This window comes from Mesoplodon bidens, assembly GCF_964165515.1.
Source record: "Mesoplodon bidens genome assembly, chromosome: 18".
Classification (NCBI taxonomy): domain Eukaryota; kingdom Metazoa; phylum Chordata; class Mammalia; order Artiodactyla; family Ziphiidae; genus Mesoplodon; species Mesoplodon bidens.
This window is the reverse complement of record NC_138175.1, coordinates 20,569,216-20,584,564: the sequence shown is the minus strand read 5'-3', so window position 1 is coordinate 20,584,564 and position 15,349 is coordinate 20,569,216. Positions and strand designations below refer to the sequence as shown.

At 52.7% G+C, this 15,349-nt stretch overlaps 1 protein-coding gene across 1 annotated transcript in view; it reads left to right on the top strand.

Moving 5' to 3' along the window:
* Positions 1-5,972: 5,972 nt before the first annotated feature.
* The window catches only part of BEAN1 (brain expressed associated with NEDD4 1), a gene marked incomplete at both ends in the record, with an annotated part of 37,892 nt that continues 28,515 nt past the window's right edge, over positions 5,973-15,349 (top strand). The window contains 2 exons of the mRNA XM_081216002.1: positions 5,973-6,006; positions 10,843-11,292. Of these exons, the coding sequence (XP_081072128.1) occupies positions 5,973-6,006; positions 10,843-11,292 (484 nt within the window). The remainder of the gene's footprint in view (positions 6,007-10,842; positions 11,293-15,349) is intronic.

The window sequence follows — 15,349 nt, the reverse complement described above, 5'->3', positions numbered from 1 at the left end:
AATAAAGCAATCTTCTCAAAACGCAGGTCTGGGGACTTCACTGGCGGTCCAGTGATTAGGATTCCGCGCTTCCAATTCCTGGGGCGCAGGTTCGATCTGTGGTGGGCAAACTAAGATCCCACATGTCGCGCAGCCAAAAAACCCAAAAAACAAACGTAGGTCTGATTATGCCACCACCACTCCTCCAATATTGTTTAAAACATTCTTATGCCTTCCACTGCTCTCAAGATCGAAAGCGGTCCTGTCCCCTGCCCACTTCTCCCACCTCGTCCCACACCCTGACAAGGTCAGACCTCCCGTGACATTCACTCACATGCTTCCCAAACTTGTGGCATGTCTCATCACGGCAACTTGACATTTATCTCTGTCACTCCGTGGTTAATGTCTGTCACCTCCTCTAAGCAGTAAGCCCCACAAAGGAGAGACCATGACTATTTTGGCTTTGTTTTGGGGTCAAGCAGGCTTGGGTGCAAACCTGGGTTCTGCCCCTAATTAGCCATGTGAACTTGAACAAGTTACTCAGCCTCCATAAACCTCCTGCCTGCACAATAATAAAAAAAAATGGAGAAAATATTGTCCCCCTCCACAGGATACCATAAGGATGGAATTGAATAATGCACGTAGAGTGGTTGACAGAGGGTATGGTCACAGGGAGGACGTGTCATGACTGCCTGGGAACAGCAGCAGCAAAGTGTGCATGCAGACCCTGCTCACCCCGCAGCCAGCTGACCCTGAAATGAGCTCTACCCTGAGTACAAATCTTCAAGCAGGCCCAGAAATAGGCTCCCTGAGATGGGCCTCTGGGGATAAGAGAGGAGGGGCTGACTTTTACACTCATTACCTGGGGACCTTCTCTCAGGGCCCTGGAAGGGTGGCTTCCCTCCTAACAGGAGACAGTGAGGGGCAGCCTGCCCCAGCCCTCCACCTGGGAGAAAGGGTGTTCGGGGCCTATTCAGTGCCCAGAAGGGTTTAGGAACCCAGAGACCAGCCTTCTTAACAGGTCCATTTCTTTAAGTCCCCTCCTCCCTCAAGAGCCTATGGTGGCTCCCCGCTGCCTACAGCATCAGGTACAGTCTCCTCTACCTGGAATCCCACCTCCATCCTCCGTCTGGCACCTGGCACCCCAGAGCCCACCCTTCATCCAGACAGGCCTCTTCACCAGCCTCCATACTCCTTCTCCACCCCAGGCCCCGCCCTCCATCCTGGAAAGCCTTCTGTCTTCAGGTGTCCCTCTCTAAATCCTTCCCCACCCCTCAAACCCCACCCCCTCCGTCTTCCAGAAAGCCCTCTAGGACTGACCCAGCCCGCACTCATTTCCATCTCTTCTGAGGGCCTTGGGCCTGATGCCTCCAATGAAAGGCTAAGCTATGATGTAAAACAGATCCATCTGGATGCAGCCCCCAGCTTACTACTGTTAAAAGATACATTTTTTAAAAGGATAAAATCATGAATGTTATACAAATATAAAATAAACAACACATGTCAAAGATTTCATTTAACGGATTAATTACTTAGGGAAAAATAAGACATTATACACAATTTAAAGGAGAATCCGAAGCACAGCCACAAGCATAGCTTTTAGCCCCCTCTCTACAAGATCTCAATTGACTTCATCTGATAAAATGTATTTGCATCTTAATGGACAAGAACAATTTCCCATCACAATCAGTTTTCTACAACTTCCAAAATAATAAAACAGCTTAGAGACCATGAAAGCTACAAACTCCTACAGAAACAGACAACCATGTGCCGGGTAACACCGAACAGTCAATTCGAAGGACACCTGGTAATCTTTTCTGCCTGTTTTAAAAGTGTTTCATCATCTTACCTGGAGTGGCTTAACCAGGTGTGAATCTCTGGAAAGTCACTTAAATTCGGTGGGTCTCAGTCTCCTCATCCGTAAAGTGGGGTGAAAGCACAAAACCCTCCATGCTTTCAGTGGAGAGCAACTCCAGAAGGGGCTGCCTCAGGTTTTACAGGTGCTTCCCTGCCCCCAGCTTCCTCTCTCTACTTCAGCACCACCTCAGAACTTGTTGGCCTTGGGAGGGCTCTGGTTCCTGACCCCACCCACCACCAAGCAAGAACCAAGCCCTCTTCTCTTCCTTCATCCCCCTTAACATGTTCAAGGGGACCATTAGCAAAAATCAGAGGGAAAGAGGAAAAATCTTTTTAAAGCTGGTGGGTTAGGTTTTCCTCCCTCACTTCATTCTCTTTTTAGAGCATGGTGTACTCCCCACCCCCAAAGGCAGTCTGGAGAGCCGGGCCCTCTGTAACGTAATTCAAGGCTGGGAAGATGCTTTTGACATAATTCTGTATAAGGGATATCACTAGTACAAGGTAACCTTCCTGAAGGGTGTGATGGGATTGACTGATTGATTGATTGCTGCACGGCTTGCGGGATCTTAGCTCCCCAACCAGGGATTGAACCTGCGCCCTTGGTAGTGAAAGCGCAGAGTCCTAATCACTGGACCGCCAGGGAATTCCCTGTGCTGGGTTTTTTAGACAGATATCCCACCCAGAGGCCAGACCATCCTGATGGCCCTTCCTCCTTCCCTCCTCCACCCTTAGTATCAGAAGATTCCCCCCAAAAATAGAATTGATAAGTTGACCATACCTATGAGTGACAAGGGCAATACAGAGCACACTCTAGGGCAGGTCCCCACAGCCTGGCACCTCACTGTCCTCAGATGGCACTGCATAACCTCTCCCAGGCTCCTCCCTCCAGCCTCCCTACCCCACCCTTGGTGTAGCAGACACTAAATATCACTGTGCTTCCCTGGTGCCCAGGAAATGTCCCTCCTGCAAGTCTGACCCCATAAAGAAAGCTTCAAAACTATATGGACATAACCCACTGAAATCAAGAATAATCACAGACATGCACAAACTTACCCATGAGGATGTTCACTGTGGTGCTGTCTAGAAGTGTGAAAAACTCAAAAGTGAATGCCCAGCAGTAGAGAATTGGTTAGATAAAATACGGTACAGCCATCGGATGCAACGCTAGGCAGCCATGAGAAGCGTGACATAGAAGAGAGAGTGAGCAAGCTCACTCCATTAGGGACACTCGTACAGATGTGAGATTAAAAATTAAGAAAAAGAAACCTCAACATTAACAGTGACCAGCTTTTCTGTTCTTTTTTCACCTTTTTATGTTTCTCCAGTGTCCTGTTTATGGATGTACAGACAGGCAAATCAATATAAGCCAACTCCCCAAACCTAGACCCCAACACCACCATGCCCAGTGGAAACCAATTCCCATTCTGGGCTCCAGTGTGAAGAACAAGCCAGATTTGCCAGCCCAGCGATGCTCAAACAGAGGGTAGAGGGGGATGAATTCTTTATCAGCTAGAGCCTTCCACAAGGCCCCGCCACAAAATACACACACACACAGTCTTGCCAAAGGGGACAGACTACAGGTAAAACCACTCAACAACCAGAATACCCATCCTGCACAGATCAGCAGGTGTCTGCTTAGGAAGGTCAAGGTCACTTTCAGGAGGGTTGCACAGGGGGCACAGCCCTGGCCTGGGAGTCCTAGAGCCTCCAATCCTAGCTGTCTAGCCCTGGCCTCCCCCTGCTTTCTCCAGTCCTTTATTTGTTCATCCATAAAATAAATGCATGGGGTTGGACAAAGGGCCCCTCAGGTTCCATTTCTTAGGACTCAGAAATGTTTCCCTTTATTCTGGCCCCATGCCCCACATAGCACACATGCCTCCTGATGACTCCAGATGGAGCTGGAATCCCTCAGCCTGGGTCCCTCCACCCCCCTCAGTCTGGGGGATGGGGTAGGCAGTGCAGGAGGCAGAGCCCAGAATGAACAGTTACCAAAGGGGGCTGGGAAGTGTCCTTACCCACCAAGGCTCTACACCATGCAGGTCTCTCCGCCTCCACCCAGGGAAGCCCAAGCCATGGTGACTGTCAGAGGTCGGCTGGAGTGAGGTTTGTTTTCTCCACCAGAGCCTGCTCTGCCCCCACCCTCCCTGCGGTGCCACTGTCTGCCTGGCTTCTCTTCCACGCCATCCCTATGGCTCCTCTCCTTCCCCAAGTTTTATCATCAGTATGTGCAGCTCCTTATCCTGTTTGATTTTTGACAACCACTTATTAGCTGCCATCGACAAAACGGGGGTTAGGAGAATTATCAACAAAGTATTTCATCAATTCATTCATCAAATTTAGAGTGCATGCTCTGTGCAGGCCCCCAAGGGTCTCCCTCCTGGGACTCCCAGTTAAGTAGGGGAGATTAAATAAATGATTCCACAAATAACTGGAAAGCACCAGGACTAGCCAGAGCGCAATAAACCGGAGCTCTAATGTAATAAAGAAAGGGAGGTCCGGCGGATGGGCTGGACTTGTCCAAGGGCCCAAAGTAGAGTGGGGACAGGGCAGGTCCAGAAAGCCAGGAGCCCCTTCCTGAGCCAGGCACCCCTTGAGGCAGGCATGCATCTGCCAAGGTCAAGTTCTATGCCCAAGGTTTGGGGATAGGGGGATACAGAGGGCATAGGATCAGGCCAGGAGTAAAGGAAACAGGCAAGCTGGTCGCTCAGGAGAGGAAGGCTTCAGCCGGGCCTAGCTGACATTCCCGAACACCCTAGAACTCACCGCGCGGCAACTGGGAGCAGGAGGCCCTGCCGGGCTCGTCCGCCCCTCCCAGTGGCCGTGTCAGGGGTCCCCTGCCCGGATGCCCAGGCTTGCCTCTGAACAACCTGTCTGGCTGTCCTGCCCTGCACATAGCGTTTGTCTGCCCTTCTCTGCACATGTCTGAGTCTGCGCCTCTGCTCCCGCCTGTCTGTATTTCACTCTCTACACACGCCTGTCCGTCTGTCCTCACACGTCTGGCTGGCACGCCGGCCTCCCTGCATCTCTCGGCCTCCTCGCCGCGCCGCCCCGCCTGCCGCTGTGTGGGTGTCAGGCTGGCAGTGCGCAGAGGGGCGCGGCTCGGCCCTCCCCCTCCGCCGCGTCCCCCCAGCTCAGGAATGACCCGGGCGGCGGCCCAGCGCTGCTGAGGCCCCGGAGCCGCGGCGCAGGGCGGCGGGAGCGGGCGGCCGTGGCGTGGGCGGCGGCGCGGGGCCGGCAGGCGGCCGGGCGGGGCTGAGGCAGGGCCGGGGCCAGGAAGCCGGGAAGCCGGGAAGCCGGGAAGCCGGGAAGCCGGGAAGCCGGGAAGCCGCCGCCGCCGCCGCCGCCGCCACCGCCGCCACCGCCTCGGCCGGGGATCTTGGGCCCCGGGTCGGCTCGGCAGGGCCCCGCCCCGCCCCGCCCCTGCGCGCCAAGCAGGCCGAGGCGGAGCGGCGCGCCCCCCGCGACGCCGGAGCCGGAGCCCAAGCGCAGCGGCATCCAAGCGGGAACCGGAGCGGGAGCGGAGCCAGAGCGGGAACCTGAGCTGGAGCCGAAGCTGGAGCCGGCAGTGCGGCGCACGGAGCGGAGCGAGGCAGCCAAGCCGAGTAAGGGGCGTGGGGCCGGGGGCGGCGGGGAGGGGCGGGGATGGGGTCCCGGCCCCCTCCCCTGCGCTCTGCGGCGGCCCCGGTGCAAACACACACCCGGGGTCGCTCAGCGCGGTCCGCGGCGGAACCGCAGCGCGCTCCGAACGGGATCCCCGCTCTCCCGCGGACCCCGGCCCCGACCCCCGCGCCCCCGGGCGGGCCACCGGGACTCGCGCGGGCCGTGGCTGCCCCTGAGCATGCCATCGGGCCGCAGGGATGGAGAGGTCTCCCGGTTCTTGCCCGACTTGAGTCCCAAACAAACATCCACCCCATAGAGGGAACGTAAGACAGTCTTCACGACCCCGCGCCCTCGGTTTCGCGGACCCCTGAACAACCCACCCAAGAAGGGTAAACTAGGACGCACTTTTGGTCGGGGTAGAAGAGGAAAGGGGCTCCGGGTTTTGTGGAGTTTGAAGCTAGAACCCACCCCCGACCCTCGAGCCGGGAAGTTTGACCCTCCGACGGGCGGGCCACCAGGGCCATGACCCCGCTTCGATGCCTGCCAAGCTGGCCTATCTCAGCACCATCGGTGGGAGAGGTGGTGTCCCCGCCGCACCTTCTCCAGCTCCGGGGCCGACTTTCCCTGGCGCGGTAAGCGGGACTCGAGGCTGAGTCCGAGGCGGCCGCTCTGGCTGGCTGCGCAGCACCAAGCAGTACAGCCGCCTCTCCCTAATCGCTCTCAGAAGTTGGGTAGTGCCCACCAGACTCACGGCAGACTCGCACGACCCTCCCCCTCTCCCCATCGGCCCGGCGGTCCTGAGGCTGGCATGCGGAGGACCCAGGGCTGCCCTCCTGATCCCACGCGCCGTGCCAGCGGAGATGGCCAGGCCCAGGCTGGGAAGGGGAGGGCACCAGTGACAGGTGTGAGTGGCGGGGGCTCCTGGAGCTTGGTCCTTGGTCTTGATTCACACAGTCCACGGGCACCCGCCTTAAGCAAGCCCCTCCTGACTCTCCTCAAACATCCTGACTGCTCCACTGGAACAAGTGGCTTCACCTCCCTGTGCCTCAATTGCCTCCGCTGACAAGTAGGTAGGATTCTGTCGTGAGCAGAGTGTTTGAGGGCTTTGGAACCAGAGGGTGGGCTTGGCTGACTTCCTAGCCGTGTGATGTTAGGCAAGATACTTAACCTCTCTGAGCCTCAGTTTCCCCATCTGAAACATGGGGAAGGTGGGTTGGGAGGATTCAGTGAGGTGATGCTTGTAGGGAGCCTAGCATGGTGCTTGGCACTCAGCCATTACTCAGTTCAGGTTGACTACAGGTGTCGTTCACCAGTGGATGCTGAGGCAAAGCGAGTTGCCCTGAGGTGGTGGCGACACGACCCCCTCCCAACCCCCCAAGTCCCCCTCCAAGGAGGCCTCTGAATCCCCCAAGGGCTTGTTGACATCTAACTGCAGTGCAAAACCCCCTCTTTAGGGCCTGCCCTTTCTCAGCTGTTCCCTCCTCCCTGGGCGCTCTGCCTCCCAGCGGTGCTCCCCTCCCTACCTGTCATCTCCATCCAGGTTGGGAAAGACCGCATCTGATCAGCTCTTTTCTTCTGCCCTTGACTGATGTCCGCTGCTCACACTCTGTGCGAGGGAATTCACACCTCCCTCCACTCCGGGGCCTGGGGCCTGGGGAGGACTGCTTTCCCTGAGGAGCAATCAGACAGTCAGGTGGCTTGGATGTTCCAGTGGTGACAGTTCAGACAGGCAGTGAAGAGCAGCAGGGGGAGCAGTCACCAGGGCAAGGAGACAGCAGCAAGTCTGAAGGGTCCCAACCCTGAACCTGCGCTGACCGTGGTGTGTTCATCCAGGCGACTGAGCCACGAGGCACCAGAAATGATAACCCTTGGGGAGGAAATGGAGCCCGTGGCTGACTGAGAGGTTAGAAGTTCAGAGCTGGAAGGGCCCCAGGAAGAGATCTTCCCAGTCTGTGCAGCTGAGGCTTCAGACCCAGAGCAGAACCAATGAGGCCCAAGGCCTGGGAGAGGATGCTGGAATCCCTGGGGTGGCATGGAGGGTGTAGGTAACCAGGAGCATTGTTGGGAAGAAAACAAGTGTCCAGCTTGTGGACACCCGTGTTAGTCCTGCTCACCTGTGCCCCAGCTATGAGAATGGGGGCGATGGGGGGGGGTCTGTCCACATGCTGCCTGGTGGGGACCTAGTGAGACAGGCAGAATGGGCTGCCTCCTGGGGGCTGTTTCTACACAAAAACCCCCTCTGTCATCTTCTTCCTCTGTAGCCTGCTCCCACCCCTCCCCCATTCACCCACCAGGGTTTCACATCCCAGCATCTTCCATAATCCTCACCTCTTCTTCCCAAAGGAGTTAATCAGAAACTAATTTAGGAGGTTTGTGTCACCTGGTTCACATAGTGGGAGTACAGCCAGGCAGCAACGTGATGGGGATACGGGCACCTCCTTCAGTCTTGGGGAATAATCAGTTAGACACACTCAGACGCCTGTTACCTGAAGTCTTTGCCCTGGAAGTGCTCACAGCACAGGGTAAGGGACGAGAAGGTGGCAGCCAGCTCTCAGCCTCCTAAAGGGAGAAACTGAAGCCAGGAGGGCTTCTGAATCGCCCTGGCACAAAGTACAGTTGTGGCTGAGAGCACAGCTTCTTGGAGCTGGACTACCTGGGTTTATGGCTTGTGATTCTGGCAGGAGATCTACCTTTCAGAGCCTCAATTTCCTCTTGAAAAGGGGAACAAATAGCCTACATCTCCCAGTGTAGTTGTGAGGACTGGAGAAACAATATACAGGAAACACGTGGCAGTGACGAATGGACCCCTCGCAATGGCCTTGCTATGTCTGCATTATGAGCATGCACTGAATGCATGCTCTTTCCCAAGCATAAGTATTTTCTCTCTGGAGTCTGAGGACAGCCCTCTGATCTAAGTACTATAATTGTCCCTATTTTATAGATGAGAACACTGAGGCTTAGAAAGGTTAAGGACTAACTTTGCTAAGTATAGAAAACTTAAAACATCACTATGACTCATCATAATTTTATGAGTTTGTAAAATTGATAATTAGCATATTGTATCTTAGACGATATGTAATTAGTTAATGGAATGCTTCCTCAATGGATATCTTCAATCATTGTATCTCTATGTGTTAATTGCCCATGGGCTATAGAATCTTTAGAGACATCTTCATTTTTTTTCTATTCAAACACTATCAAACTGATTTAAAAGAGCAGCTCCCCCCGCATTTACTCCCTATCTCTCTTCTCTCCATAGCGCTTATCACCCCCAACATTTATATATCTTATTCATTTGTTTACTGTCTGCCCTCATCAATATAATGTAAACTCCCCAAAGGCAGGGACTTTTAACCATTTTGCTCACTCTCATATCCCCAGAGACTAGAACAATAACCAGCACTTCGTATGCTTTGCAAATTATAAAGTGTTTCCCAAACATAAGGTCTATTATTGTTATTATTATTGCCAAGTGTATAGCTTGCCTGAAGATAAACCTTAAGGTTCATGGCAGAAACTATTTTCTCAAAAATCTGGCAAATACGACCTGCTCAAGCGCCAGGGAAAATGTGATGAAGGTTAAAACCAGTGGAGATTATTTTCCTAACATGTTAATAAAGCTCCTTATCAGTAAGTTCAAAGACAAGTTAACTTTTTTAAATTTTGGCAATAAAAAATGGCATGTTCAAAGGCAATTAAATTAGCGTTTAAAACTTCCAATGAGTTAACTATCACTGATTTATTCATTTAATTATTCTTTATTTTGTTAGCATAAAAGGTGTTTTCAAATCTTCATTTTAATGATTTTTCAGATTATAAAAGTAATACATGTTCATTGAAGAAAATTTGGAAAATCATTTTTAAAAAATAAAAGAACATAAAAAGCCTCCTCAATCCCACCACTGCCCAGAGAGTACATGACTGTGGATATTTTAGTCTATTTCCTTTTAATCTTTTTCTATGTGTGAATATTTTCTCTTTTTTTTTTTCCTTACAAAGTAAGGATCATATTGTAGGCAGAGTTCTAGAACCTGCTTACCTGGTGGGGTTTTCCCCCCTCTTAACAGTATACTCAAAGTCTTTTATGTTATTAAAATTTCTTTAAAAACATGATTCCACGGCTATACAATATTCCATTATAAGCGTATGCCAAAATTTTCTCAGCCTCTCCTCTCTTATTGGACACTGGGGTCACATTCCATGTTTCACCGCTGTAATAATACTTTTCTATACCCTCTTTGGTGTTTTCTGGGCCCTGAATCAGGCTTCTCTACACCCTTGGTCAGGACCTATTTGCTGATTTGCAAGTGGACCGGTTTATGTAGTTAGTCAGTATATCAAGTCTTAGAACTTGGGCCTTGGTGGCAGCGGGGAAGGCAGCTGATCCAATAGAGGACTACTCCAGGTAAATCAAGGCAACCTGAAGACCCAGTAACCTCCACGCATTTCCTGACCAACCCAGTGTAGCACACATGTGGCCAGATGTTGCATGGGGACAGAAGGCCTCCTTGCTGCAGAGGCTGCCACATACTTGGATCCCTTTTCTAACATCAGGACCAAGTTACTTGTTTGCAAACCTCCGTGTCCTCTGCCAGCCTCTCTGCCACTGTCCTCTCACTCTTTTTCTCCTCCACTCCTGAGTTCATTTGCTTCTTCATTTAATCACATGACAAACGTTTACAGGCATACCTCGTTTTATTGCTCTTCATAGATATTGCTTGTTTTTACCAACTGAAGTTTTGGAGCAACCTTGCGTCAAGCAAGTCTTATCCATGCCATTTTTCCAACTGCATTTGCCCACTTCATGTCCCTTATGTTACATTTTGGTGATTCTCACAACATTTCAAACTTGTTCATTGCTGCTGTATTTGCTGTGATGATCTGTGACCAGTGATTTTTGATGTTACTGTCACAAAAAGATTACCACTCACTGAAGGCTCAGATGATGGTTAGCGTTTTTTAGCAATAAAGTTTTTTTTCTTTTTTTTTTGGCCACACCATGCGGCATGCGGGATCTTAGTTCCTCGACCAGGGTTCGAACCCGAGCCCCCTGCATTGGGAACAGGGAGTCTTAACTGGGCCGCCAGGGAAGTCCCAATAAAGTATTTTTAAATTAAGGTATGTACATTGTTTTTTAAATAAATGTCTACTGCAAACCTAACAGACTACAGTATAGGGTGAACCTAACTTTGATATGCACTGGGACACCAAAAAAATCGTGTGACTCGCTGTATTGCGTTGGCCTGGAGCCTCTCGACCACCAAACCGCAATATCTCCGAGGTATGCCTGTAATGACATCTACCCGCACTTGCCAAGGAATGTTTTTCTCCATTAGGGAGACCATCAGCTGCGTCCCAGACTTAAAGACCCGCCTCCCTCATTTCTGAGACTCCTTTCTGTGTCAGCTGTAAAATGGGGATTTGTCTTGAGATCCAATGGGCTGAGCAGGCGCTGCACAGACGTGGCCCATCCCAGAGGCCAGCCCCTGCGCAGCCCTGCCCCGTCTGCCGTGGACCCCGGTGAAGCTCAACCCTCCAGTCTGGGTGCCTCTGCCGCGCATGCGCTGACCGTCCTGTCCCCGCTGTTACCTGGCCGCCTCCGCCAGGGATACGGCGCCAGTCCACTAACCCACAGGCTCATTGATCGAGATCAGAGTGTCGCAGTGGCTACAGAAAGGAGGTATTCCGGGAGCAGGGACGTGAAGCAAAGTGGGAGTGACGTGGACTCGCCGCCCACCATTCAGCCACTTCAGAACCTGGAATACCGCAGCCCGCCGGCCCGCCCTCCAGTTTCCAGTCAGACAATCCAGTCGAAGATGAGTCACAGGCAGGGACACGCCTCGCCTCAGATGCTGGGTGCTGAGTGAGGCGGGCGTGGGGGGAGACGTGACCTGGTGTCAGATCTCTGTGGGGTGGCCCTGCAGTAACCAAGGTGCACTGGCGGGGGGGGGGGTGGTGGTGACAGATTCCCTCCCTGCATTGCTCTTCCTCCAGCTCTTCCCTCTGGGTGACTTCGGGTGGGTTATGTCACAGAGCCTATGAGTTTTCTCATTTGCAAAATGAAACTGTTACCCACTTCGGGGAACCTGTTGCAGTGATTTCGGTGATCTTAACTGGCACATGCAGGTGTTTGGTGAACGTGAGCCACCCTGAAAGCCGGCGTGCCCACAACATCTCCACATACGGAAATGTCTACCTGACCCATGGCCAAACCTGCCGGCCCCTTGCCAGCCTCCTGGCCACCTGGGAACCTAACACGCTATCCACCAAACACCCAAATTGACCATGGAAAACGATACGTAACGCAAGGGTTTTTGGTGCCCCCTGCCCTGGGAGGTCATCTCCCACCTCCCACACCCTACAAAACCCCAGCCTTCATCTCAGTGTCACAAGGCCCAGTGGGAGGAAAGGGGGTACAGGGGGCCTCTAGGAGATGCAGGACCTTGGGGACAACTGCTTGAAGTGTTGGAGCTGGTCAGCACCCTCCATGGCATCAGGTGCCACCAGGATAGCCTTACAGTAAGTGTACATTCAGCGTGCATTTACTAAGTGCCCACACTATGCCAACTCACTAGAGAGGGAAACAGCCCTGGAACTGTGGAGGTTGGCGCGGAAGCCAGGACATTTTCCTGAGGGCACGGGAGGCTGTGGAAGACTTTTCAGCAAGTGACATAATCCATTTTGCCTTTAAGAAAGACCTCTCTGGAAGCAGCGCCAAGAGATGACCTGTCAGCCCACTTACATCCTCCTCCAGACTCACATGCGGCCACAGTGCACACCAGCACACCCGCAGAAATGAACACAGACACATGTACACACATGTATTTTTAGAAAGCACAGATCCCAGGCCCTGAGATGCTCTGTGAGTTTTCTGGTGTGAAATCACAGTTCCCCAAGCAGCGTGCCACGCCGGTTCTACCAGGCCTGAGGAGATCACATCCTACCTTCACTTACCCCATCGGAACTCTTGACTGGGTTTCTATGGGGACTGGGAGTGGGTGTCAGGCCAGCCTGGGGTTCACACCAGGACAGGCTGAGCTGGAAGAAGCCACCTGAAGAGGGATTCCCAGGTCAGCAGCAGTCATGGCCCCCTCCCTCCCACCCCCCTCAGGCAGCAGCATGAACATTTTGCAGCCACACACCTCCTGCCATGGGCTTTCCATACATAACCCCCATCCTCACGGCAGGTTAAGTGTTCTTACCCTGCTTTCCCCAGGAAGACTGCACCTCAGAGAGGTGAAGTGCTTTGTCCAAAGTCACGCTGCCAGAAAGTGGCAGAGTTGATATTAGCACTCAGGAATTGGACTTCTGAGCTCAGGCTCTCCAAAGATAGGTGTTTGATTTGTTTATTAAATAGAATAATCAGTTATTAGTGTAGTTTGGCCAATTGGCCCCGTCAAAACAGGGGACCCATTTGGAGAAAAAAAAATATATGATAAAAGGGATCCCTGGAGGAGAAAAGGGTGGGACCTCTGGACCCGCCTCTTACAGAAGAGTTCTGTCCACAATGATATCATCCCCAGGATCAGGGAAGCCGAATGCCCCCTGGGACCTAGAGGGACCAGGCTCTTTTCCCATTGGCTTGTGACTGACAACTTCCCCTGCAAGTACCTGCTCGGCTCCACATCCAACCAAAGGTGCAGTTTGGTTTCTGCGCGTGAAGTGACCGCACTCCCTAGAAATAAGAACTGTAACTCCTTAATATTCCCATAGCCTCCTGTCACCTGGGGACATGCCAGGAGAGACCGAATCAGTTCAGATCTCCAGCAGCATGGGAAGATGGATTATTTTCTGAAAATGTCTCCTCCATTGCAAATGGGTGTTAGAGTGACCTGGCAGTCCTTTGCTGCACAGACATCCTGACACCTGGATGTTCACTTGGGGGTACAGGGGGAATTGGGGAAGAGACAGTTTCATTCTCTAGGTCCCTATTTCTGAATTGGTAATTTAATATATTAGGTGCCTTTTAAGGGAGTGTGCTGGCTGACAGTGTGGGCTTTGGAGTCAAACAGACCTGGGTTCTAGTCCCAGCCTGTAATTAGCAGCTGTGTGACCCTGGAAAGTTTCATAACCTCTCTGAGCCTCAACTGCCTTATTTATAAAACGAGAATGAAAAGAGCAGAGCATCTTCCTCTTAAAACTGTTGTGATGATGATGATGATGATAAGGTCTGAGCTAGGCATCTATGAATTCCCTTCCAAAGCCAGCTGTGGGACCTTAAACTAGTCCCTCACCCTCTCCAGTTCTCAGTTTCCCCTTTTGTGAAATGAGGACATTGAACTGATCTTTAAGGGTCTTTCCAGCCCTGACAGTTACAAGATTCTCAAGGGTCCACCGAGGAGAGAGATTCCCCCCTTCCACTGACCACTGAGAACCCAGCACACATTTGTGCCACCCCTGCCCAGAACCCCCATATTCTGCAGCCCAGAGCCCTCCAGGCCCCCACCCAGACTAGGCCCATGCTCTCAAAGTCACCATCCTCTCCCCAGAGGTTGACAGCCCAGGGTACACGAGCGCCCTGCAGAGTCAGTAGGTGTTGTACTGGCGTCCCCATCACCTGCCTGTTTGTGTCTCTGCAGGTGAGCGGAGGGTCCTTCCCTGCGAGAAGTCAGAGCTGTGCACGTGGGCAGGCTGGCTCCGCTGTTCTGCTCCAAGGATTACATGTCCTTCAAACGCCCCTGCCCCTGTAAGTCTCCTCCCCACATCTTCCCATGGACTAGGGCCAGGTGAGGGCAGAGTCAGGACTGCGGAGAATGTCTCTAGGATGTTTGGCCAGAAGACTTCAGGGCTCTGATCAGGGTGTGATGTGATATGACGGATCGGGGGAGGGCAACACAGAAGACTCCTGACATCTGCAAGAGATATGTCACTTTGCGAATCCCTCTGTATGAGTACTTCCCAAAGTATGGTTCAGGGTTCCTCCAAGGGATATTAATGGGGTTACTATTTTTTTAATTCCATGGTCAAGTGAGTGTGGGAGATGCTGAGTGAGACAAGTCAAGTAGGTTTTGCTGGACTTTTCAGAGCCTTTAATATGGTGCTGTGTTGTGAGGCTCCATAGGAAAGAGAAAGCCCAGTGATCTTCCCAAATCTAGTTGACCACAAGGAATGTCTCGCGGGATGGGTGCTCCACAGAACACACTCCTTGGAGTTCAGTGTCCTAGAAAACCCTTCCTGGAGTAGCCCCACCATGCAGCCCCTCATTTACTAATTCATTTCCATCTAATGAAGCCACAGATGATTTTGCCCATAACATCCTTCTCATGGCTCCCTGATGCCCACGCGTCTAGACGATGGACACGATCAGGAGTACCCCGGGGCTCAAGGTCGCAGCCCCTGGGGCTCACTCCCCTAGTCATCATCAGCCCCGCCTTCACCAACTCATGCTGCCACCCTTACCCCAGAGTCACCTTCACCTCTCCCCCTGGCAGCCACCTGCTTCCTCCCATGATGTCCCCTGAACCCCCTCAAGCCACCATCATTTGCTGCAGTTTGGGAGGACGTGCATAACCTCCCCATCCCCTCTCCATGGTGAGGTGGGACTGTGAGTCTGTGTGAATTCAGGGCCCCCACCTTAGCCTCCCTCTACTTGTCATCTCCCTTCGGCCCGCTCACCAGTGTCTGTTCAAATTTGTGCCACTGGTTACATGTCCCGAATCATGGGGTTGGGGGCCTCTCTTGCATGTAGTCGAAATCCCAACTGTCAATTGTTTGCACATCTAAGGGCTGCTGTAGCCGGGGTGGGAAGAGCCGGCCCCTCCCATCTGGGAGCGATCATCACCAGGTGGGCTGGAGAGGGCAAGGTGGCAACGGGTTCACTGTGCAAAGAGTGGTGTTCAGGGGGCGGGGGAGCCCAGCCTGGCTGCCGGCTGCCGTGGGTACCGAGGAGGGTATAGGTCAAGAGTGATAAGCT